Raw genomic sequence first — 25,904 nt, forward strand, 5'->3', positions numbered from 1 at the left:
GGGAGGTTCGAAAAAATCTCTTAGATTTTCTCCTCGTCTCTTCAATGGATTCTTAACAAGAGAGAACATCGAGCATCACTGTCTAAGGCTGTAAACTTTTCACAATGTGCTCGTTGAAGACTCACTACATCGTCTCTTTCTAGATGAGTTATCTATGTAACAGGATTTTGTCGCTAGCTTAACATTCCACCAGAGTTCTGGTGTGAAGTAAAAAGAAGACTAAAGAAAATTATAGATAGTCCGAATATGAAAATTGGGAAGAAACCCTTTATTTGAACGAATTATTCAAGAGTGTTCTGTTGGATATCGGTTTACAAGAAATTGTTTTTTTTTTCTGGCTTCACGGAGCCTTTTTGCTCAAATCACATAATCCGAACTCATCGCAGACCCCATTTCGGCACGTCTCCCCATTTTTGCAACCGCCTAATCCAGCTTTGAAGACGACATCACCATCCTTGAGGGGACTGAAAGAGAACACAGTTGGTAACTTCCAACAAAGCTGCACTCATGATTTTTCATACTTATCGTTTGAATTTATTATTAATATTTTCTCCAGTCGAAAGTACAGTTTGTGTGAGAATTTGATTACCGTCGTTCACAATATTTTACATAACAGCGAAAAAAATCATAAATCATTTTGGGCCGAGTAACCGAAACCGACTGATACTGGTGCGACAAGCGCTTATAGTACGTGCAAGTACTGCTTGTTCATAATTGTTTGAATTAAGGAACTGCAGGTTTGATAAATAACCCAAATCGACGATGATCTGAGAATTGTCCAAGATATAAATTGACAATTCCTGCAGACCCTAAAATTTGTCGCTCGTCTTATTTTAAGTCATCTGCTTCCACCAAGACTTCAGAATATTGCTGTTTTTCCAACAACTTGCTGTTTCTTGTCGTTAGGAGGTAATATCTTTTCTTCATCCCATCCCCTTTCTGATCGGCGCAAACGGGAATTCGGTCTGCGAGCGGTCTGCACTAGCACAGGAAGCTGCGCTACGTTTTTAGGTCAAGTAACTGTTTCATATGTTTATAAATAAGTGGAGAGGTAAGACAGATAGGCATTCTCTTAAACAGTCAACTAAATAAATAAATATCCGCAATCTTACCCAATGCTCTCAAATTCGCGGGATTTGAGTAAATGCGAGTAATAACTCACTCCCTATTGACCAGGCAAACTGCTCTATATTTTCTCAAATCTCCATTCCTGCAAGTTATATCCGCACATCCAATTTTAGAAATGGCGGCTCTCATGAACTGAAAAAAAAATCTTATTATCTCCCACACTGATGTGTGCAGCACAGATAAGCTGAGCTAAACGTACAGTCAAATATTCATACAAATTCCTGTCCTTGTCCTTGTACACAACTTGTTTCTTGGTAATAGCGTCATCACTAACTGCAAATTCACGGATCTGCTCACTCCAATCCCAAATAGCTGAGTACAGTTCAGGGTCGTCGAAGTCTACATCATTGCTAAAAAATCTTCTATTCAGCCAATGAATTTTCACACAAATTTACTTTTCTTTAAATATTACTAAAGATGATCAGCTCGCATCTGCTCATCTTTTCAGAACCATTCTTTTACCTCGTGAAGAACAGGTCTTTAACTACGTCTGCGAACTTTTGAAATTAAATCTACCGTTGCTTTCTCTACTGTCTTTGATTCACGGTCATTCATTCACGGTCATAAAACGTTAAGCTAGAAGGTAGGATATTTTTGCAGCAAAGATGCAAAGGTTCTGAAACTAGAACCAATATCAAGATACCCGCAGTGATAATATTCTAGCAGTATATTTCGGTGGGATTCAGCTCAAATGCACGCTTTTGTATATTATCACTGTTTATGGTTACAGTTTATTATTCTAGTGTATATTTAATTTTTGTTTCGAATCCTACCTACAACATATGCCAGGCGTTCTGGAGATATAGAGGAAGATGAAGAGGAGAAAGTTATAACCAGAACACACAGAAAACATGGGGTGCTTATACCGCCGGTCTTTAAAGTGAGCATAAACGTACTGGTAGAATAAGGCTGCCGTTCCATTTGGACCGGTAGGAGTGTTCGTTGAACACGACTTATCCAACAGAGCAAAAGCTTTCTTTTCGAGGTTGCAGCTGTACTCCTAAATTCAACGCCATTTTGTCTCACATCTTCAACTTGATCTTTCTTTCCCTGTATTTTCCCTTATACTGAGGCAACGGGGAAAATTCTTACCTCACCCAGAGCCTTTAACATAACCGCTTGAAGAACATTTTCAACTGGCAACTGCAGCAGCTCAAAGAATAACCATTGCTATGATTTTTTTTTTGTTGATTGTGAGGTCAACAGAAAAAATAAGTAGCATAGTCAAATATTTGTTGTATAATCGGGTCAAAACGACCTGAAAACTGTTGTATTCACTTAAGCTGCTGAAGCGCCGGAGTAGAGTGAGCGGCTGGCCTCAACCACCAGATCATTCTGACACCACCATACTCCCTTGTTTTAGCGTTTCTCATATCCCCCAGTTTCTCACACATCAAATATTTCATCCAGTACCAACTTACTAATTTATTCATAGTTTTTGCTCGCGGGAACTTTTTTCCATATCCTTTTCCATTCCACGGTCCATTTAGTTCAGTTCCTCTTAACAGTGTATAGCGGTGATCGTTGATGGATTGGACGACGTAGTCATGAATGTACTCCTCATCATATGTGCCGCCTTTACATAGCGGTTTCACCGGAGTATTACCTGAAATGAACGATGGAAATGAAAGGTGTAGATTAAGTGAGATTCCACTAGTACTAACCAACGTCTTGAGGCAGAGTAGTGGGAAGAACTAGTGCCTGAAATATCTGATTTGTACCGATAAAATGAGGCACTATAGAGAAACCGACAACTCTACCCCAACTGCTATGGAAAAGATGATGAGCATGACTGAATGTGAATGACGATGGCACTCCTCATTTATAGAGATCGGATATGAGATCCGAGTGTGAAAATTGATTGCTCGCACATATGGTCTTTTATGAATTAATATTTACCTTTAGCATTTGCGTCAACGATTTTGGTCTATATCTTGAATAGTCCGCATGCGCTCCATTGTGTTTTTTTTCTTCTGTGCGGGTGAAAAATTCGAAAAACGCTGACTTCTATGTAGCATCGGCTTTCCATTGTTTGATCGAACGATGCATTCATAACTGGAAATTCGAGGATAGAAATTCACGTAAAGTTCAAAATGTACAATACGATGCGTTTTAATATGACTTGTTGCATTATTTCACTTCTTAAAGCTGGAATTGGTTTTGATGATTCTAACATGATGATGATTGCCCATGTTCGACTGTCTTTGAATCTCGGCATGTTGAAACGTAGTTTTAACTGATTTCCTTGAGCTGTAGCCAAGATTGGTATCGATCTTTATTAAACAGCAGCTAACGTTTCGGCGATATCGCCTTCGTCAGAGCCTGGAAGCGTCAAAGCCATTAGTGACCTATCCCCTCAAGCCATTAGTGACCTATCCCCTCAAGCGCATCACCCTACAGAAAGCACCCAAACGGTAAGCAAACTCAAACAGCAACACATAGGCTAGTACTTATCTCATTAGCTAGACTTGTTGACTCAGCAGACCACCACGTAACAAAAAAATTAACGCCAATCATGATGATGATTGGCGTTAACTTTTTTGAAACACCGGCACGCATATGGTCTGTATTTGAGAATGCGTCGTATCGGATCCAGTGAACCAATGAACACCGAGATTTCTACTTGTTAGATTTCGTGTTTGATCTAAGGAATTTATACAGAAGCTGAAACGTAAACATTGGTTCAGACTAAGCAAAATGCACGAAAAATTATGTTTGCTTAAAGGCATTACCCCACGAATCTGAGGTGGTGCAGATTTCAGGTGGAGTATTCGTATAAGGGAAGGGAGACTACGGAGAGGAAAGTGATTCCGTCCATTTCTTGCTAATTGCCGTAAAAAACGGCCCGGAAGATGCGGCGCCGCACAAGACTGGCGCGCTCCAATCGAACCTCTTGTACAAAATAGTGCGCCAAAACGAATGAAGCCGTATCTTCCGGGCCGTTTTTTACGGCAATTAGGAGGAAATGGACGGAATCACCTCCCTCTCCGTAGTCTCCCATCCTGTATACGAATACTCCACCTGAAATCTGCACCACCTCAGATTCGTGGGGTGATGCCTTTAACAAACTCCACACTCCTGTTGCGAAAAGCAAGCGTTCTATTGTAATTTACGCCAGTAACCACCGTAAGAATTCTTCATTTTTCACAGTGAAGGAATATATGGAACCGAAAATTCGCTAAAATTGATGTCCTCCCATTAACAACAACCGGCAGCATAGGTACGACGAAAGATGAAAGGAAAAAAACTTATACAAATGAGATTTTACTACGCTTAAGGAGTGTGGGAGAATCAATGAAAGAGATATTTTTATCCACATAGTGTGGGATCTCAGACCCTGCAGAGCAACTAAAGTTGAAGAAGAGATGACTCAAAATGGTTTGAACACTTCCACATCTGTGAGTGTATAATAAAACCGCTTAAGTGTAACAACGGAGGAAACTCGTTAGTTATTGTAGCATATTAATATTTCTCGTTCTTTTCTGACTTTTTTTGGTGACACAACTTCTTAGATCTTACATACGGAAACTTCAACTTCAGGAGACATACTATAGATATTTGATATTTTACAAACATCGAACAATTATGACTTCGATGGGTCCCTCACGGGTGCTCTGGATTTTTGCACCCTACTTAAAGGCATCACCCCACGAATCTGGGGTGGCATGGTTTTCAGCCGGGTAATGCCTAACGGGGTCGTAGATTGTGGGGAAGATGGTGGTTCCGTTCATCTCTCCATGTACCAGTGTAAACGGACGACACCGGAGCGCTATTTCTTACGACGATTTCTGTTGCAATGTGCAACCATTGCCCTCCGCCCCGCCTGCGATTCGTCCGAATGGGTTTTCGACGAATCGCAGGTGGGACGGGAGGCAATCGTTGCGCTTTGCAACAGAAACGTCACCTATTTACCCTGATACAGGGAGAGATAAACGAAATCACCCTCTTCCACACAATCTATGACCCCGTATAGGCATTACCCGGCTGAAAGATTCATGGGGTGATGTCTTTAATCTTCTTTTGTTCCAAGACTATGCGCCCCTAAGATGTCACGTAGTTAGTCAAGTTAGGATAACATAGTCGGGTCAAAAGGACATGAAGAATGGACAGTTTCATAAGTGGCTGCGCTCGAAGCGGTGCAGTGGAGAGAGCGGTTGGGATCGTGTGAGGATCCTCGCTACCGTCACCCATCTTTGCAATTTGCCATGGTCCCACCTCGATTCCAAACGCTGTCTCTACCGCACCTTTTCGAAGGCAGCCGCATTCGCAGCTGTGCGTGCTTCATATCGTTTGGACGCAACTTACTTGAGTTATTAGAGGTCACTGTTGTCATTGTACAGATTACACAGGTTTTAAAAGTACTATACCACAAAACTGTCGAGTTGGCATGTCTACACGAAAGGGTATTGCTGGGGTTGTAGGTGGACATAGCAAAATTGAAAAGTGCTAGTTGGCTAGTTTAATAAGTCATTGGTTTCATATGGCTGCCCTTTGAACCATTGTGTTAGAATAATCTTACTGTTCAGTTTTCGTATCGTGTTCATCTAGGACCGTTATATCTTAGGTCACGCTCCGAATCATTCGCATGTTAGCCGCGATTCTCGTACTTCTGCAGGAAACTAACCATAGATTTCCCATGTCATATCCAACGTTCACGTACAATTATAATTCCACTTTCTGGAATGTTTTCAAAATGGATACATCGATCTCGAAAAAAGCATTCTTCATGGACCTTTTGGAAAGATAATAACGTCTTAAAGCGAATGATCGAGAGGGTTCTTTTACTAGCACGCTTACCCTGTCGCTCTCAAGCTGCTGATTTTATTATCATCTGCGATGCAGTTGCTATCGGTTCGCTGAGACCGTATCATCTTAGCATGCCATCATTTCAATGATTTCATGAAGGATAGCGTCAATTTCTTGCTCGACTAATCCTCATACTACGGACTATGCGCCAAACTTCCAAGCGATTCAAAATTCATAAGTAAGAGTCTGCTTCTGTGGTGTTGTTCGGGGTTGAGATTGACGTCGAAAAACACGGGAACCAAACTTCCCAGTGATCATTTACATGTCATGAGAAAAAGTGTGAATTGCATTGTTCAATAAAGCCACTAGCGTAGCATTATATTCGCGAAAACAGTAGCGACACTTCTTTGAACTGATTCTTGCACTGCATGCAGAATTTCCTTCCAATTGTACTCCAGAGGTTCTTTTTTCAAGGCTTTTTTGTACCTGGTACTCACCAGCAGCGGCTCGATATGTGATGCATTCGGATAAAGCCTTTTTTCACGTATTGCTTGGCATTTGAGATTGAATTCTAACAGGCTAGGTATGGGGCCTCGAGGCATGGATATAGGCATGGGGCCCCGAGCAATTCTAATAGGTGGGGCCCAGAAACACCTCCAGCGCAAGATGTCTTTGATTTGACACGTCCCTCAACGTAACTCAGTCAGTTAAAGACTGGACATAATCAGGAGAGGAAAAATTGCTATGAGGCTTCTTCAGACCATCCTCCTTTCTTGCTTCCTGCTGAGCATGTGCACATTCCGAAGAATTACCAGAACTAGACAAGTAATGCAAATTTACCGAAATTCGATCAATATGCGCGAGTGTTGATAGACAAACAAGATAACTACCACCTAATCAATTTAAAACCTTTTTTCTTTCCAGATCGGATGCATGCCCGTGCTGTCGAGCACATTCAATGCAGATAGTACATGTTGCTTTTGCATTCCAGATTGATCCCACGAAGGGACCAGCTAACTTAATAATACAGCAAAATGGGCTAATTTAATTTCAATTTCCTTATCCTTTCATTATTTCATTCCTAGAGAAATAGCTACTAAGAAAGCATTAAATGTCTTCTGGACCTCCGCCAGGAATGATTAACAAAAATGAGCGCTTATCGATTTCCTATGACTTTATGCAGTTCGTGGGAATTTTTGAGCTATAAGACTGTCCCAAGTGCAGTTCCTTAACACAGTCCAGACGCCAATATTTAAAGGTATCACCCCAAGAATCTAACGTGGTATGGATTTTCGTTGGAGTATACCTATATCGGGCCGTCGATTATGAATACAGGGGTGGTTCCACTAATCTCTTCCTGTATCACTGTGAATAGAGAGCTCCGGAACGTTGTTTCCTAGGGAATGGATTTTCAACGAATTGCAGAAAATCCATACCACGCCAGATTCGCGGGGTGATGCCTTTAATCACACTTCATTCATCACAGGTAACAATCTAAGAACACGAGGGTTCACTAGACAGTCCAATCGGTGAGACTGGTCAATTTGTTTTTCTGTCTGGAGTTCTAATGTACCTATATCTTCTAGTGTACCTAGAACGAGGGGCGATTGGCATAGAGAGAGGAGATGTTTCACTGAATATAAGCAGCAAAAATCTCGGACGATCTTCGGACTTTTGATAATGATGTGGTTGTCAGGCGATAAATAATGTTTCACCAGCGTGTCGTTGCCAAAACAAAACATAAATCCAGTATATAATGCCGTAATTTCAGGAAGGCTTGTTGAGCAGCAAAATTAGCGTTTTTGCAAAAAAGAGATTGTCGTGGAAATTAATATTCTCCAACAAAATGATTTTGTACACGTATATGTATGCAAGAACCTTGTGTTACTCCACAAAAGTAGATTTTTTAACGCTACCCTCTCGCACCATAAATCCCATGAGTGGATTACGAAGTCAGGTGTGTGATTTTCTTTTTTTTGTGATTTCTGAAGCTTTTGTTAAAAGTGGAGAGTTACCAAATGTGTAGATACACCTGTTTACGCTTCAGTGAATCTACCGCGTAAAATTCCTAACCGATCGAAACACCGTCCCTCAACGTGCGCTGTGGACGAAAATCTCACTTCGTACTTTTCCATAGCACTGCACCAAATACTTCCTTCACGTTTATTAATTTACACATGTGTGCCCCCTAAAACCTATCAGCGCTACAAATTTAAATGAAAATACAGAAAAAAAAATGAAGGGATTCTCCTGAGTTCTACGATGAAAAACCATTGAAATCTTCGAAGTTTATCAAGTTTGAGCTAAAACAAGTATAAATATAATATGATAACTAGTACGGAATGATGGAGCATGTATTGCAGAAGGGCATTCAAATTCAACGACAACGAAACGGTAAAGGTAGGAGCTTAATGAGCGGCAGTTCAAGAACTGCCACACTGATGACTGCTGAACGGACTAGTTTACCCTCTCATTAATGAAGTTTTTAACGTCACGAAGCTCCTGAAAAAAAGATGGATGATGTCGATGACAAAATGCCAGTGAATGAAAGATAGTGGTCGCCCCACCTCTGCACAACTGCTGTGCGCCATTCCATTATAGACACGTAACTGCACGTTTGGATTGAAGGTCTTAATCATCCTTTCCGTGAGTTGACCAAATGTTAACGGTACTAGAAAATCATTTGAACCGTGTCCAAGGAAAATTGGTGTGGCGAGGTTCGCTCTGTGATTCTGAAATCAGCTCGATTATATCAAGAAGTGTTAAGAACGCAACTAATGGTTAGAAACAAGGATCACTTCCATGTGAACAGAACTCTAAGAATAATGCAATGACATTCAATAGCACGCGTTAAAGGGGCATACGGAAGGGAACACTGGGAAATCCTTAGTCCTCTCTGTGACTGTGTTATACACAGTCTAACGTTTCAGCTCTGACCTTCACCATCCGCTATCGACGCAGCTAACGAAGAGCAGTTCTGGCACTGCTACGTACTCTTAATAGCAACAAATTTTTGCGCTACCTTCCCAAAGCTTGAAGCCATCACCAGGGCAACTCAGAAGAGGAGAGTTCAACATCTAAACCTTCGCCTTAAGAGTTTATAGTATGCGTGTGTTGTTACTGCAGCATTTAACTCATGCTCTTGAATGATCATAGCATCACCGGAGAGAACAATGCACCAATCCTAACGTTGGAGTTCTTCACAAAAAGAGTCCTTAGAATAACTTGGAAGAAGATTAGGTGAAGAATAGCCAGGAAACAGGCCGGGCCAATATTCGCTACACACAGTTCCTGGACTCACTAAAGAATGGGATAGATGAAGCTCGGCATTAATTTCATCACCTTGAAGGAGAAACTCTGACCAAAATGGTAATGAAGCTCTTCACCAACCGAGCAGCTCCTCCGCTAATGGCTAATCACTTACATGACACATTTTACTCCTTCATTGTGAAAACAATCAATCTGGAATGCCCGTTTCGACACGAAGACCAAATCTGACCGATTCTTTCACAAATTCTACCAAGGAGAAATACTACCCTGTAGAAAACAAAAAGCAAGCACATCCACTCAGTAGCTAGTAGAAACATTGCCGATGCTTTCTTAGGTCTCCACCCAAAAATATTAGTAAAACCAAAAAGTTGCAATAGGTTAATAACAGAAACGTACACCAGGTAGTTTATCGCGTTGAATGAGGAACGAACTCAGTCCAACAATACCCCCGAGTTTGTGATGATAAGTCAAACCAGCATAGAGAGCAAGAGCCCCGCCCATCGAAAAACCACCAAGAATTATTTTCTCTGCTGGAATTCCATTTGCAATCTAAAAAAATCATAATGACTGAATACCTGATTAAAGTGATACAAGTGAAAGTTAAGGCAACGTATCGTGAAAGTTTCGATGTATTTACATTTCTCGAAGACGTTTGGGTGAGTTGAGTTCAGCTTAGGGTGAAGACTGCGAGTATGACGTTGTCACGCTTACATTCGTAATCTAAACCCCGAACTCCACATTGTCCACGAGAGGTCGAAACATCGAAAATTTTATGATAAGCTGCCTTTAAGAGAATAGGTAAGTACACACTTCAGCATCAAGCATTCCATGTACAAGTCGAGTAGCTTGCGCAATTCCTTCATCGTCTTCCCTAGAAGATGCGTCTAATCCATACAAATCGAACCAGGCCGGCATTCGCATACCCATATTAAGCGTTACTGGTCGAGATGCACTGAAACTGTTTTTTTTTTTCACAGAGTATAAACAAATAGAGTCAATTCTGTGGGAAGCTTCTCAAAACTACAGAAAAGTCACCTGCTAGGACAGATATACTTTATGTTATCATGACGAATTTCATGTGCAAATACATCCGACCAACCATCACCTTGGTCACCAAGGCCGTGAAGGAAAATCACCTAAAAATACTGCACCAGCATTGAGGAGATAGTAATGTACATGTATTCATAGAGGATAACTCCCTGTGGTGCAAAAAGACGAGTGAATTATAAACTCGTCTTTATAAGAACACTACATCGATATTAGTGACATAAAGGAAAAGAAGAGGGCGGGAAAAATCATTACTGTCAGTTATTCTCGAAAGAATGAAACCACAACCTATACTGTCCTCAGGTCACCATATCAAAAGCAAATAAAAAAGAAAAAAATCGAGAGGAATCCGGCATTACCAATTTGTTCCTTGAGGAAAAGTCAGCTCAAAAATACGTTGTGACACTTCTCTTCTAGACTCCGTTATTACTTTCTACTTTATGACATAAACTGCACATACAAGTAGCGCTTACTCGAAGCGACATTTTTGCGATAATTGTAGAACTGTTGCTAATTATAGAAAATTCTATGCTGGACGTAAAAAAAAACAGAATTTCAATTTGCAATTTGAATGAAATCAAATCCATAATGTAATAGAAAGCATATCAACCACTTGATAATAAGTGACATTGACATGAAAAGTTGGTTTTCATAATAAATTACTGAATTCTAAATTCTATGTGCCAAGAAGCAAACCACAGCAGAAAAGCCATTTCAAAAATGATTTGGTACGCTAAATCAGGTATTCTTTCCCTACGATGCAGCCGAAACCTCACCCGGCACACCGGTCTCAACCCATAGTTCTTTAGATCAATGACATCACATAGGCGCTACAGTTGGATACAAGAAAAGTGAGCCAAAATGAAAAAAAATAGACCCTCCAATATTTTCCTTCGTAGAAAGAGAATGCACGGAGGCGATGTTGCCAGAAATTGGATTCAATCAAAAAAAAATTTTTTTTTTTTGGAAAGAAGTGTTGATTTCGACTACTGGAGTTAGATGGATGTAATAAAAAGGCATTAAAGGTATGAAGATTTGGAAATACGTTTAACGTGAATATTAAACGAGTTAATGTGAATTTTTTATATTACCTTTCTCTAACTAACTACATGCTATTTGCAGATGAAACGGGAGAATATTTTATTGCAGAGCCTTCTTCCCCTCTTTTATCTTGAGCTTTTGATCCTCCTATGAGGATCCTTAAAACCATCCCAAGCTTTCGCGTTCGATATCCCAAATCAAGTACATGAATAAGTCAAAGACACTTACAGTCGACGTGTGATTCTTCTTCGCGTTGATCACAACAGGAGGCGGGGCCTGGCTCATGGCTGTACTGTGGAGTCTCGTTGCTAGGACAGACGTGAACGGTGTGACTTTCGTACACGTTTGAGGCTGTATTGCAAACGAGGCTGATAGGCCTGACAGTAGAAGTCGACTCAATGGTGCAACACTACTGGTCCACATGCATCCAGACGAAATAGCTACAATTGCACAGTCGATTTCGATGCACTAAACAGTTCAGAAGGAAGTGCGACATCCGTCCTGTGAGATTTTCGTTATCTTTACGGTAATACATGAACATTCTTATATGTAAGTGATATGTTAAATTAATACTGCAATCTCCATTGAACTGCTTTGTTCATCGAAACGGACCACACGTAAATGAACGACATGCAAATAAACTATTTCTAGCCGAAGAAAACTGTATAAAAATGAAAGAAGAGAGGACTAGCCAATCTTCTTTCCAGTGTACATTAACCAGTGCTCAAAACTGAATACTTGCGGATTATTAATCAAATAAAGTGTTCTTGAAATTATAAAAAGAAACTCTCGAGTCAAATTAAACACCGTTATAATTCTGGAGTTCAAGAATTGGAAAAAAAAATCGTTCTCACACTAGAGGAGATCAAGCGAAGACTCGCTATAAATTACACATCAATTTACAATTACATAAAATCAGATGTGATCTAGAAATGAGAAGAAATGATCAGTGAGGAAAGTAGGAACGAAACAACCTATACTGGAGTACAAGGTAACAAGTTTGCAGGTTCACTTTCACTTCACAACTTTCCTCACTGATCTACTGCAAAAGATCCAATAATATGGTTGAACACAATAATCGTTAAGCACTTTTGAAAAAGAAATTCCCGACAAAGACATCAGTTATAGAAATCCAAACACTTCATTCCCAACATAGAAATCTAACAGTAGATTCGTTCTAAACTTAATAGTTTGTTTTCCGTAGTATTCTCTATTTTGGGTTCCAGCTCTATCCATCCGGAAGAGTTAATCATCCCTAGTTCCTTTTATCTTAGTAACTATTCACAAATGCACTGCAGATGCTATAGTCGGGTTAAAGCGACCTGGAGCTTGGTGCAGTAGCGCAAGCGGCTGCGCTCGAAGCGACACCTTGGAGAGGAGAGATCGAGGGGTACCCTCGGCAACACCGCATCGCTACTCGACGATGCGGTGCTGCCGCACTTTAGAGACTCATGAACGTGTGACTATGAGTAAACAGACAAGCAAGCAAACCAATTTCTAGTGTTCTGTATATCTTAACATTTAGTGGTATCCGATGCTATATATTTTCCATTGTCAACTACTCGTCATGAACATTAGCACAGGAATCCATATGATTGAGCGATTCTTCGCCGTTCTAACATATTTAACATGTCCTAATAATAATAATATTATTATTATAATTAAAATTTTTGCAGCCGCAACTTCAGCAACTCGTTACGTTTCACCCACTGACAGTGGGAATACAAAAATAGCTACGCGTTTCGCTCTTATGTATACATGTGTTCAAAGATACGAACGGTAACGCTTCAAATATAACGTAATTCTAGAAGCATCCTGCAGCTTTCTTGAGCAGCTCCTTCAGGCTTTGCTTATATCAATAAACATTCGAAAAAAAAATCCAATTAAATTCCCTCACAACAACGAATGCTGTTTCAATCCATCTCATTTAAAAAGCTTCAACATGGAACCCTGAATTGATGCATACACATGTTGTGCTCCAAAAAAAACTGACAGATCTATAATATAATTGTAAGGCAAGATTTCCTCCACTACTTCCACTCCATGCCCTGCGTGCAAGCGAAAATTTCCAAAAATGCGTATCTGCAAAAGTTATAGCACAATGAAAAAAGTTTAAAGTGCTAAATATCAATGTATAATGGGCAAGGATAAAACAACTGACAACTATACGGGGGTGGAAGAAAATTGCTCCGCGGAAAACCCACAATAATCGATACCAATTATTTATCGTACAGCCGGTATTGTACTAAATGCAGAAACGATTTTCTAACTGTAAACAAGACCTATAAGAGAAGCGTTTGCAGTTAAACCGTGAATACGCAAAAACGTAGTGCGAGGATTTGTGATACTCGAGTACAACACCTCCTCTGATGCATTTCATTAAAAGCTCAAAATGGAGACGTGAGGACACAGATGGCACAATTGGTAAAGCGGAATATTTTGTAACGGATAGAGGGACATCACCTGGTTTCATTTTTGTCCTCCTGGCAACACATTCGAATATGCCATTTTGGTCGCGTAGCCGCTTGTCGATGAAAGCAGGTGGTAAACTCGGTTGATATATGCATAAAAAAAGGTTGGCGATAATCAAGATGGTTTTCAAAGTTTTTTTGAATAGATTTCTAAATCATTGGTTTGAAATCTTCAGAAATCACCTTGATTGTAACAGGACACCCATTACAAAACTGCAAATGTCTCTGTAAACACTAGTTCGACTACCTACGCTAAACTATAGAGCTCTTTTGCTTCATAATAGCCTTGTCATCAGTAAATACTTGATTCTTAACTGACTTACTTTCTTAACTTACTTAACTTTAAAACTACGAAATCCTATGCGCACCTCTACGAGAACATTGGTACTGGAGTAATTGTACATAAATTGCAACATCTACGCGCTCACCTCAGCACTGCTATTGGTCCAAAAAATAATAGTAGCCTCAAACTGAATACCTAAATACAGCACAGCTTCAGGGGAGCGCAAAATAAACTCGTCCTTAATCAATATCAACACTTCACCCCACACAAAGTATTGATCACCAAAACTGCGCAACAGTTGTCGTTCTTGTCGTCATTAAATCATATTCGTCATATTCGTCATCAAATCATGCTCGCACAGCATGCACTGCGCGTTTTAATGGGTACACAAAACCTCTTGGGTGCTTTCGAAAGCGCAACTGTACTGGTGTTCCTTACTTCAATAAAATCGGGTCAGAACCAGAAGTCGGGCGAAATTTCATGGCCGGATCTGGTCGCAGTAGAACCCTCACTCCCATTATGTGAATTTCTAAAAAGTTCAAATGCCAAGAAACGACTACGACACCTCACATCACTTCAAATTCCTCCAAAGCGCATGATTCGGTGGTTATTCAATGCCGCAACAGAACGTCCTTGTAGCTTCAACAACTCATTTGCCATGCGAGAAAACAATATAGAGAACAATGTGGGAAATTGTTAACAAAAGATGCAAAATACGATCTGGGCCCGTACTCACCATCATTTTCCTAACTGCATCGATGCGCTCTGGCAGATCCGATAAAAAATATAAAATAAATGTATAATAAATAATATAAATGGCATATAAGTAATAAATAATATAAATGGCTATATAAGTGGTATAATAATATAAATGGATAGATATCCACTCGTTTTAGCATTAGAAGTATTTATACAAGCGGCCAGGTCCTGTGACGAAATAACACTGCACCTAATTTATAGTCGGGTCAATTCCGCAAGCAGCCGCACTCTAAGCGGCGCGGTGGAGAAAACGGTTGAAATCGAGATGGAATAGTCGCGAACTGCAGCAATGAGCGGTGCTACCAAGGGTTTCACCAGATCGTAACTGCTACACTGCGCTGCTCCGCTTTAGCCCCGTATGCAACTGCACCGTGCTACATTTCGCTTTCACCTTAGTATACGTCAGAGAATCAGCCTGATAGTTTTGGGATAGCGCGTTTGGAATAATTCCGACGGTTTAATTTCCATCTTATTTATCCTCTCAAGGACAGATACATTGGATAGGTCTCAGGTTTTACGCAAATTATGTAGAATGAATAAAACAAAGACTAACCTCTGTAAACCTTTGATCCTTTTTAGTTGATACCTAAATTTTTCCATGGGTACCTTTTCGACAGCAAGTTGGTGAGAACGCGTATATATAGGTCGGAATTTTTATATATGTGTATATATAGGTACATTTGTATTTATATTTAGATATATAGGATTCAGTCCTTTTTTCATTCATGGTCTTGGATCGAACAGATATGCAAATTGTGGGCATATACAACTCGATAGCAAAGAGCGAAAAATCGACAAAGAGATACTTAAGATCATGACTCATTCGATACTGAACAAGAGAACTTTACAAGCTGTAAAAAAAAAACAGAAGAAGCGTAGAGGACATAGAATGAAGGGATTTCTTTCCAGTATAGGATGAAAGAACGTACGGCAAAGGAGAATGACCAACAAATACTTAAATCGAGATTGTTCGGTAGTAAAAAAAAAAGAAAGGCACAGATGAAGAGCATCAGATAAAAAAATTAAAAAAAAGGAACTGTATTAGGAAAAGCGCACGAAGTGAGCAGTCATTCTTTTAAGAATATTAGAATTCGTTAGCGTAGCGAATCTTGCAAATATTGAAGGTTTCATAGAGAAGGGAAGAAAGCTAATAAGCTAATCTCTCTGCATGAGATGGACGTGCACGTGGGCTTACTAAACAGGAAAGATTTAGAACAAAGCAATTCACAGGGCGTTGGAAATTGTTGTTAACAACAGAATAATCTCCTCTACATATTTTCCCGTTGGTGAAAAATAGGTTTCGATAACTGAACAGTGATTCAGCAAGCTTTAGAAAAAAAAATTGAAAGGTGCAAATACTCAACTATACCAGTTTTCACATAGGTATCCAGTAATAAGGGATAAACCACCAAACAGGCTACACTAAACTGCAACAAGAGAAGATTTATTCGTTGTTTAACAACCTTCAGTGTAAATCATACGACTAACAATGTGCAGGTAAAAAACGTCATAATCATAACAAAAGCAAAGTCGTCCAATCGAAATCGAATATCCAACTAGCTGAATCCTAAACTTGTTCAATAAGCCGGAAAACTTCAGAAGAAGCACAACGCCAAGCAGAACTTATGCGTGACAAGCAAGGTTGCATTCTCTTAAAACAACGCTATATAGCAACATTTCACCGAAAAACAATGAAGTAGAAAAGAAAAGAGAGAAAAAACAAAGAAGTAGAAAGTGAAAGGAGATAAAACAAGTTAAAGGGAGTTGATAAGGAACAAGTAATAAATAAAGAAGACATGAAAGAGTGGAAAATCACTAAAATCATTCTGAATCTTGCCATCCTGAAGAGAATCTGCCCCCTTCGGCCGCCAGAAAACAGCTAGAACATTTCCAGAGGCTTGCACTGTTTCCAGACCAGTCCTATAGATAAACTAGGGATGCTAAATATGAACCAAATCGCATCTTAAATCGTAAATCTTTGAAAAGAATTTTGGCAGTTGCGAGTAGGAGTTTGATAGATTTTATACAAGGATTTCTTTTCACAGAATAAATCATTCATTAAAACACCACAAAGTAAGATTAGGTGCTAGCCTTGATATGATTTTGGAACGAGGAGCGAAGAAGCAAACACCTACTGAGTTAATACTAACTGTATGTCGTGATTTAATCTTTATATTTTCATACCAGTTTCTTTTTGCTTCTTCCATTTGATTTAATCGAAAGATCAGTAAATAATAGTTCTCTAGATATGGCATTGCAATAAATAAGCATGGATATTAAGGGAAAGATCTCAAAAAAAAAGGATCGAAAGAGAGTATAAAAACAGTGCTAATTTCAGCAGCAAAATTTGCCTTCAAAGCGAGATTTCACGCATTTACCTGATGTCCTCAGATTGTTGAGTTGCGAGTTCTTCTTTCTTCCTCAATTTACAGGCTCCCACTTTACATTTAAGCAAAATACAACCTCTTCATAAGATAATGTCGATATCACCAAGACTCACAGCTTGTCACAGCTTAAAATGTACACAAATAGAATTTGCATCCATGCCATGAACTTTCATTACCCGCTATAGGAGGCGATATCTCAGACGCCTTAGTGGATGAAGCTCTTCTTTCCGAAAGGTGTCATACATACATTACGTACGTGTTGCCATTCACTGTCTCAACAAAGTTCCAATATGTCACGCCACTCGAACGAACGTCACGCAAACAGCGACGTTTGATCCTTGTGATAGTCTATATGGGAATGATCGCTCATCCACAGATCAACGATGTCGCAATAAAGCTCCTGAAACATTCCTAGAAATAGAGCTAAATGAACAAGAATAGTGCAGAAGACAAATCAAAAGGGAAATATTACACAAATGACAATTGACTACAGAACAAAACAATCGATATCTCTATTTTTGAAGAGAAAGATGTACCATAGTACATGAACGACAAGGTCGTGGTTGGACTAAATCCGTAAAAACCTGCTGGTTTTTCTAAACTAATGGCAAGAATGCAAGTCTTCTACAGTGAAATAGTATTGAAAAGTCCTCAGCAGAAGTGGAACCCCTTTGTAATACACGTTCTATTCATGGACGAATTTATAGATGTGTAACCTAATAATAAAATTATAATAATAATGGAATAACAGAACTAATGAATACGGAAAAACTATGAGAATAGAAGAACGAGTTCATAAATAATTTCATAGGAACTACAGTAGGCAAAACGCACATATTGGAAGCAATGAAACTCACAATAAACCCTTGGAAATGAAGCAACGCCACGACGTTCGTGTAAGGAAATTTCTCGAGAGCACGACTTAATGACCGCTTTGTCGATGCACGAATAATAGGCGTTCCACGAGTTAGACACTCCTCACGAAGAGTATGGAAAAGAGAAACTGAAAAAATAGTACGATGAGGAAGATTACTGGGGGATTAAAGGACAAAAAAGAGGGCTATAAAGAAATCTTCAGTTTCAAACGCCTAAATGATACCTGTAGTCATCTCAGCATCAATATTACGTGCTAGAATGATGCACTTCACGTTATCGGCTTTGACATGTTTCAGGGATTCATGCAGTCCACAGATAAAAGTACGCTTAGCTCGAGCCTGGTAGATAGTAACTAGTGAGGCTAGCATATAGTCGTTAGTAATTGAAAAGAAAATTTTAAAAAGATTTAACACAAAAAAGCGATAAATGAATAAGGAAACGAGGAAGGAATGAAAGGAGGAAATAGGGTACACAATCTCAGTTATTCTCAAGTGTGCAACAAGAAAACGATATTTCAAGTAGTTCTCAGGAAATCAACTTCTCTTTCCACAATTGAAGTTTTGAATATCCCCAAGACTGAACAGCTCATTTACTTCTATCTAGCCACTTTATAAATGAATTGAAATCGTCATAGAAATAGTATGCTAACAAAGGAAACCAAATATTGTTGGTGAGGCCGCAGAAACAAAAAAGAAACTGACCAACCTTGGTCGGATTTGCTTTTTGAACAGCGTTTGCCTGCTTTTTCAGCCTCTTGAGAAGTTCGATTACTTTTTCATCGAGCAGCGTTGGACTGAAAGAAGTGTCGTTGATACTTGAACATGTCGGTTCGTTATACTTCTGTGCTTCCAGGATCTTCTAGAATCACTCATTAATGAGCTTCGGTATAACAACTAAAAAATTTCTTTTCCTACCTTCTTCATCGGAGTTGGACTCTTCTGCCTCCTAATTCCTTTGCGGGCTAGATTTTCTTTTTTGACTGAAGCTGTTGGTGGCGATAATAATCGCGACTGTTTGAAGCTGATCTTTTTGAAACCAGCAGCTGCACGAATGTCATTGTCAATCACGAAATTGCTTAATTCTACCTGAAATAGATGAATAAAATCCTCCTTTCTTCTTTTATACATATTCCCATTATTCATGAACATACTGATTTCAACATTGTAGGTTTCTTTTTTGTTCCACTAACGGTCGCAGGTTCCTGTTTGCCCTCGGAAGAATCAGAATTAGGACAACAGTTTTCACCGGACACGGAATCATTAGCTGCTGTTAGCATCTGAAAAAAGTCACAAAAGATGTTTCAAATTCAATCAATCCACAGCTACACCGGAAACTCAAAATTTTACTTCTGATGTAAACACGAAGGTTCTAGAATTTAGTACTAATCGAGGATTCTTCAATCACATCAACCGTAGAACTCTGAGACCAATTTTCGAAAAAAAAAGCAAACTGTCAACCGAACCGAACCAATTGTGCACACCGGGGAATGATAGAATTCGCACCTTGGGAAGATTGAAATAGACGCTCTTGAGAGAGACCCGTCCTCTTTTCTTTGTTTTTTCTCACAAACCACTTCGAACAAAATAACTACTCCCCCATCATGTCCAAATTCTTCTCCATTGGAGAAATGAACCTAGGACTGGCAATAAGAGAAGCAAAAACAGAAGAAATGTCCACGAGAATTCCACGGTCCTGACTTCGGCTGGGACGCAAAATTGCACAATGTACAGGTTTCGTAGTGTGACGACTGGCTGGCACTCGTCCTTCGTGCTCTTCTCTCTTTTCGTTCTTTTCCTCCTTTTGTTCCGAGTGTCCTGCGCAGTTAACTCATCTGAAAGGAACTAACAGAAGTGAGCGGTGGTGGTGGCGCCGTAGATGTTGTTGTTGGTACGGTCACATCACCTGCTCGTGGGTACAGACTGCTAACAGATTTTGGTACGGAAATAAATACTTGAGCTCCTGTTTAATAGTTTGTGATGTAGCATGTAAGATAACAGCTTCTCTCTGAGCTCTCGTTCAACTCGTCCTATACGCTTAAAATCCACCCAGGATTCCCCTGCAAATCCCTTCGATTTTAGATGCCATGGCGGCTTGCTTGTGCAGGAGTAGTAATACATTTAGTGCTAATATATTCAATCTTCGATATCTATTATACATCCCCTATAGTAACCGGTGTACCAGCTCACGAAATCACTACTCAACAAGCTCCAGCTAAACGATTGGTGGTGATCACTGCAGGTGTCTTGTGTTTTTCATTCGCTTCTCAACAAGCAATTTCTTTGTTAAATTTAGATGGATTGCGCTTGGATGCATTTTCAAAGAATCCGGACAAGTCACCGTTCTTGCATTCGATAATTAGAGAGCGCAAGGTTTGATTTTCTTTTTTTTAGAATGAAGTCCTACTCTAACATTGAGCAAGGAAACAGTCGTAAAATGTCCCTCGAGCAATTTCACTGGCTTTCCTTGCCACTTATGAAATGTGAAGGGTTTGTAGCCCAACTCCATTCCGCTATCTCGGAAATTTCCTTTTTTTCTCATGCTTGGTTTAATCTAAACAAAAAAGTCAGTAATTCTAACCTAGGCATGAAAAAAAGTACTTTACGTGATGGATATGAACATACATAAGACTACTTGGGGTAAAATGTATTTGGGGGAGGCACCCAGTTGCGCTCTTATTTCTCGAGGTAAATAACTACATCCTAAGACCCCTAAGACCTAGACGTTGGTCTTAGAGGATCTATCACATGTAAGCTTAAGTTACTAGGAGAAAAAGGAACATAGAGCTTCTAGAAATAAAACCGAAGTTGAGCGCTCCCCTTCCCCATCCCCCCAACTACATTTTCCCCTATTAATTGTCGTTCGGGTGCACTTAGATTTTTTTTTGTGCGCACCGAAATGTTCCATCTATGGTCAACACTTTCCTTAATGTTTTTCTGTTTATATCCAATAACAAAAATAGGCGTTTACTCTTCAAGTGATCAAAATAGAGTGGTATAAGGCTTTAATATCGCTATAGAGTTTAGCTGTAAAAAGATCAGAATGTCAGGGCATTCATGTTATCTTTTCTCTAGCTTTTTTTTTCTAAACTGAGCAGAGGTCACCATTGTTATCATCAGAACTTTCGGCGTTTAATCAACTACATCATCATCTATGCATTAATGAACAGAACTCTTTTCGTTTGTGAACATTTGTGTTTTTTAAGGGAATGTCCGGTACTTCGCGAACTCATGTTCCTACTGAATCTCGACCCGGCCATGTTGCTATATTTGCTGGATTCACAGAGGACGTCAGCGCTGTAGCTCGAGGATGGAAGCACAATCCTGTCCCTTTTGATAGTGTATTCAACAGGTGCTGAATTTCTTATAATGTCTATCCTGTCAAAAAAAAAAGAATAGGGAATTTAATCACTTATTAAGTGCCCAATGGGAAATCTTTCAACAATGTTTAATTCCGTTGTTTTCAGGTCGAAGCAAGCATTTATGTGGGGTAGTCCAGACATCGTAAAACTCTTCGACAGCTCACCACAAGTCCATTTGTTCATGTACGACGAAAATGACGAAGATTTTGCTTCTAATGATGCTTACAAACTAGATGATTGGGTGTTTGATCATGTCGAAGTTAGAATTGTTTCCTTGATTTTTACAAATACTTACGAAGCTAATTTTATAAAAGTCTTTTTCTTCAGGCCTTTTTCGACGAGGCGAAGAATAATTCAGAATTATCACAGAATATATCTGCAGATAGGAGCGTATTTTTCCTACATTTACTTGGATTGGATACGAATGGTCATGGGAACAAACCATACTCAAAGGAATACACAGATAACATTGCAGGTTTATTCACAGCATCGTTCTGTTTTCGCTTGATTATCTCGTTTTCGATCCTAACGTTGTTGTTTCTCTCAGTGGTGGATCGTGGAATAGAGCGTATGCATCGTGTATTTGAAGAATTCTTCAATGATCAATCTACTGCATGGATTTTCACAGCTGATCACGGAATGACGGATTGGGGTTCACATGGTGCTGGAAGCGACGAGGAGGTGTTTACGTTTCTGACAGCATTCCAAAAGTCTAAAACCTTCAACGCATGGAATTTCTTTTATATCGTATTCGTATTTATATGTAGAGGTCTTCTCCTCCTGTTTTGACGATGACATTATATCATACCCACGTTTAGGTGCTAACGCCGTTTGTTGCCTGGGGAGCGGGAATCCAAAAAGGAGGTGCAAGGTCTACTATTGCACAGGTGTGTAGATCCATAGATTTTGAGTTGTTTTATTCAACACATGCCTTGGACACATCAGTCTCTTTTCTTCTCATCACTATTAGTCAACTGGTATATGAGTTTTTCTATCCAAATTCTTCGAAATTTTGGTTCGACTACTCCGAAAACGCTTCACAGCTTCGCACCTGACAGCACTGTTCTCCTTTTCGATTCTCTCCTTTATTAGGGGATCAACTGGATTTTTTTAGGTAGACCTTACACCGCTGTGTGCGTCACTAATAGGCATTCCTGTCCCAGTGAATTCGATGGGAGTTCTACCTCTTCAGATACTCGATGTCACACCGAAATATCTTTTCAAAAGCGCTTTCTCAAATTTTCTTCAGGTATTCTGATTCACGAAGAGTATTCAGCTTTACACAATTACCCATGAAATTTCTTATCTACTCACTTACGGTTTTCAAGCTCAAGGAACAATTTATGGCTCTAAGAGCTGAAAAAGCAAAGCGTCTGTGGTTCTCAGATTTCGATCATTTTGGCTTGCGAGCACTTGAAGCTCTCGAAAAAGAACTAGTGAGATTAGCTAGGCTACGGTAAGGGCTATTTTCTTGTCCGATTTTCTTTTAGAATTATTAAGTTGGTTTAGACGATTTGCTGCTGCTTCCGCATTGTTCGTTGAGAATGCCGGATCAATTAAAAGGGCAATATTCCATTATCATCGTTACGATCGCAGTTTCCTTGGTGGAGGAATTAGTTGTTGCTTCATAGCTTGGATAACGCTCGTGTGGTGCTATCTCACAAGGTCTGTGGAACCTCTTGCCTATGTTTTCTTATCTGTGCATTTTTTGTAATCCACTCTTTTAAGGGATCGCTCCGTTTCCTTGTTTGCGAGACAAACGCTGACTCCTAATCGCTTTTTTCTTGGTTCAATTCTTTTCACTCTGATATTCTGTTTATACTGCAAATTACCGTTGTCCAACTTCATATATTTGTTGCTACCTGTTTATCTGTTTTCGATAATAGAAAATGTTCTTAATGTAACTCATGAAGCGTACGCGTTTATCCGCAATTCTATTGCAAACTACGCAACCACTTCATTTGCATTCCTGCTAGGACCCTTCCTAGCATTTGTTGGGACAAGTGAGTTTTAGCTTAATCAGGGCAAGAAAATAGAATATCTGTACTAGTTGCATCTTCCATTGAGGATGAAATGATTTTCTAGTTTTTTTTAATATTTAATTAATTAATTAAAATTAAAATTTGCAAACAAATTGAATTGAAACGCATATGGAAATTTTCTGGGAATCATGATATTCTCTCAGTTTATTTAACAATATAATGAGATATTACGTAATTCAGTGTTCATTTGTGATTGTCACGGTTACATGCTTAGTTTGCAGGTGTGCTCCTTTTCATTTTCGTCATTGTTTTCATTGACCGTCGATTCCTTGCCGCCATATTCCTGATGTTGGCATTTTTACCAAGTCTTTATGAGTCGAAAGTAACGCACGAGTGGTAAGTGTCATTTTTATTTTAACAGGATATTCTTAAGATAGTAAACTATATTCTGTAACTGTCTTGTTCCGAATTTTTGTAGGTTTTTGAGCGTTGTTCTTCTTTACAGGTCACGTATCTGGCGTATATGCTGTGTTCTTCTTTCCCCTTTCCCGTTTTTTCCCAACGTTGGAAAGTTCGAAATGCACTGGCTGTGTGTACTGGCACCAGCACTTTTTGCGCTTTCGCTTAGGTACCTTGGAAGGCACCCAATGTTAGTGAAGAAACACGAAGATTTATACAAATTATCAGGGATGCTGTTCATTACCGCAGGACTGATATTAATCTCGAGCTACTTCTTCCAAAAGGTTCGCTTACTTCCTTTGCATTTAACATATTTTACACCATCATTCTACTGATTAGTAACTATATCTAAAAAAATCTTCATTAGACCTTCTAAAGGCAGCGAACGCATCACGAAATTGACCAGGGGGAACTGTAGGGTTCAGATTGTAGATTACAGAAACGAGTGTAACCCCGCTCAATTTCTCCTAATCGTCGTAAATAACGGTTTGAGAACGGTGTACGTTAGAACACGTTTCCTTCTCCACGCTATATTCCCCTCAGCAGTGCAAAAGGGTGGTATCTGGTTTCATTGGAAAAAAGGCCGTCTTCTAGTTTTGTTTGTTTGAAACTGTTTTTAAAACCTAGCTCGTGGACTTGACCTCCAATTTTCTTTTTTTGGGAGGTAAAACTAAGAAATTAAACACCAACGGTTACAATGTTTCTTTCTGTAACTAATGCAACATTCCATAAACGTTTTTTTACGGTTGTAATGTCATTTTTGTGTGACAACTGAAGTCTGTTGGACAAATGTTTTGGTCCTTGTTTTGATTTCTACAGTGATTCGTTCTGAAGAGGGTAAAAGTAAACTGTTTCTTTTTTTCAGCCACCCGCTGTTCTGCGTTTAGTTTCTTGGTGCTCGTTACCCCTTTCACTTATACTTCCATTGTTCTCGCCGCTCACTATAGTTGACAAGAGCATTTGGTACATAAGTAAGTGATTGTTAGTATATTTAGGACGTATCAAAATGATAAATGCTAGTATTTCTCAGGTTCACTTTTTCTACCATTTTCCCTACTGTCCATAGCATATGAATCGATTTTCACTCTGTGTTTTCTGCCGCTACTCTTCTTGTTTCTTCGCTTTGAGTTCGGTCACCTCTCTGATGTGGAATTTCTACATCTTAGAACCGACCAATCAGTGGATGGAGGTAAGAACAGTAAACATTTATAGCACTCCATAAGCTTATAATACCCGATTCAGTTTGCGTATCAAAATCAACGAGAGTCAGTGGAGCAGAAGTGAGAAGAGCTGTAACTTGTGTCTGTTTCGTGCTGGCATCCCTTTTTGGAACTGGAAATTTTGCGTCGTTGAACTCATTTAATCCATCAACTCTTGGCAGATTCATATCAGTATTCAGGTGTGGCGTTGGGACCGAAAATTTCTATTCACTAATTTATTTGTGCTGCTGATAACTGTTTCTTTCAGCCCTTTTACAATGGCTGCCTTGTTAGTTTTGAAGCTGTTTATACCACTTTTAATGGTTTCGTTGTTGTTCTCAGCAGTTCTTCGATTCGACAGAGAAGCAATTCAACGACTATCATGTCTAGTGCTTATTATTACGGATCTCATGGCTATGGTTAGTTTTTTGTTCCTTCCCTTCTGTTTTTCTTCTTTGCAAATAAGTTGTATATTGCAAGTTTCTGGAAACAACTTATCAAACATCTCATAACAGAATACGAATGAAATGATATGAATGATTTAAGGCCAGAAATGTAAAAGGAAAAAGAATTTAGAACTAGTTTACTTACATCACTGTAAGTGTTTGGAAGTTAAGCTGAACTAAAAAAACTCAAGTGTTTCTGATTAATTTTTCTATTATTAGTGCTTTTTCCATCAACTCAAGGACGACGGCAGTTGGTTGGACATCGGCTTAAGCATATCTCAATATTTGATTTCGATGTGTATGTCTGTTGGTGTATTACTGTTATTGCTTTGTGCTAGTCATCTAATGACAACCTCCTTATCCTGGCATAGTATCCAGAATTTTAGAAATGGGTTAACGCTGAAAAGCAAAGAAAACGAGTGCTTGCTTTAAATTCAGTTCGCTTCTTTCAT

General features: G+C 39.3%; 4 protein-coding genes across 6 annotated transcripts; 1 reads left to right on the top strand and 3 right to left on the bottom strand.

Annotated features, from left to right (window-relative positions):
• Positions 1-340: 340 nt before the first annotated feature.
• RB195_004516 (uncharacterized protein) lies at positions 341-2,918 on the bottom strand (the record flags this gene model as incomplete). The annotated part of the gene is made up of 7 exons (XM_064182393.1): positions 341-464; positions 1,163-1,260; positions 1,328-1,478; positions 2,025-2,128; positions 2,550-2,734; positions 2,793-2,829; positions 2,889-2,918. The coding sequence occupies 7 exons, from the start codon at positions 2,916-2,918 to the stop codon at positions 341-343; spliced, it is 729 nt and encodes a 242-aa protein (XP_064033660.1).
• Positions 2,919-8,331: 5,413 nt separating this feature from the next.
• RB195_004517 (uncharacterized protein) lies at positions 8,332-16,224 on the bottom strand (the record flags this gene model as incomplete). 2 transcript variants are annotated; one of them, XM_064182394.1, is made up of 7 exons in its annotated part: positions 8,332-8,376; positions 8,442-8,606; positions 9,541-9,693; positions 9,955-10,096; positions 10,180-10,280; positions 11,461-11,672; positions 16,209-16,224. In XM_064182394.1, 7 exons carry the CDS (start codon positions 16,222-16,224, stop codon positions 8,332-8,334), a joined length of 834 nt encoding a protein of 277 aa, XP_064033661.1. The 2 variants fall into 2 exon arrangements, with proteins under 2 accessions (XP_064033661.1, XP_013299984.2); XM_013444530.2 differs by lacking the exon at positions 16,209-16,224 and having other exon boundaries at positions 11,461-11,655.
• A 1,221-nt stretch (positions 16,225-17,445) lies between these two features.
• RB195_004518 (uncharacterized protein) lies at positions 17,446-19,284 on the bottom strand (the record flags this gene model as incomplete). Its single annotated transcript, XM_013444528.2, has 6 exons — positions 17,446-17,532; positions 17,990-18,135; positions 18,232-18,346; positions 18,714-18,866; positions 18,923-19,093; positions 19,159-19,284. The coding sequence occupies 6 exons, from the start codon at positions 19,282-19,284 to the stop codon at positions 17,446-17,448; spliced, it is 798 nt and encodes a 265-aa protein (XP_013299982.2).
• Positions 19,285-20,086: 802 nt separating this feature from the next.
• Positions 20,087-25,884, top strand: RB195_004519 (uncharacterized protein; the record flags this gene model as incomplete). 2 transcript variants are annotated; one of them, XM_064182396.1, is made up of 19 exons in its annotated part: positions 20,087-20,246; positions 20,301-20,377; positions 21,211-21,356; positions 21,472-21,625; positions 21,694-21,841; positions 21,914-22,047; positions 22,185-22,253; positions 22,481-22,615; positions 22,695-22,822; positions 22,876-23,031; positions 23,095-23,153; positions 23,253-23,369; positions 23,630-23,744; positions 23,854-24,091; positions 24,673-24,778; positions 24,838-24,996; positions 25,050-25,206; positions 25,275-25,425; positions 25,672-25,884. In XM_064182396.1, the coding sequence occupies 19 exons, from the start codon at positions 20,087-20,089 to the stop codon at positions 25,882-25,884; spliced, it is 2,622 nt and encodes an 873-aa protein (XP_064033663.1). The 2 variants fall into 2 exon arrangements, with proteins under 2 accessions (XP_064033663.1, XP_064033662.1); XM_064182395.1 differs by having other exon boundaries at positions 23,095-23,369.
• Between the last annotated feature and the right edge of the window lie 20 nt (positions 25,885-25,904).

The sequence above is a fragment of the Necator americanus genome, chromosome I (genome assembly GCF_031761385.1).
Source record: "Necator americanus strain Aroian chromosome I, whole genome shotgun sequence".
Lineage (NCBI taxonomy): Eukaryota > Metazoa > Nematoda > Chromadorea > Rhabditida > Ancylostomatidae > Necator > Necator americanus.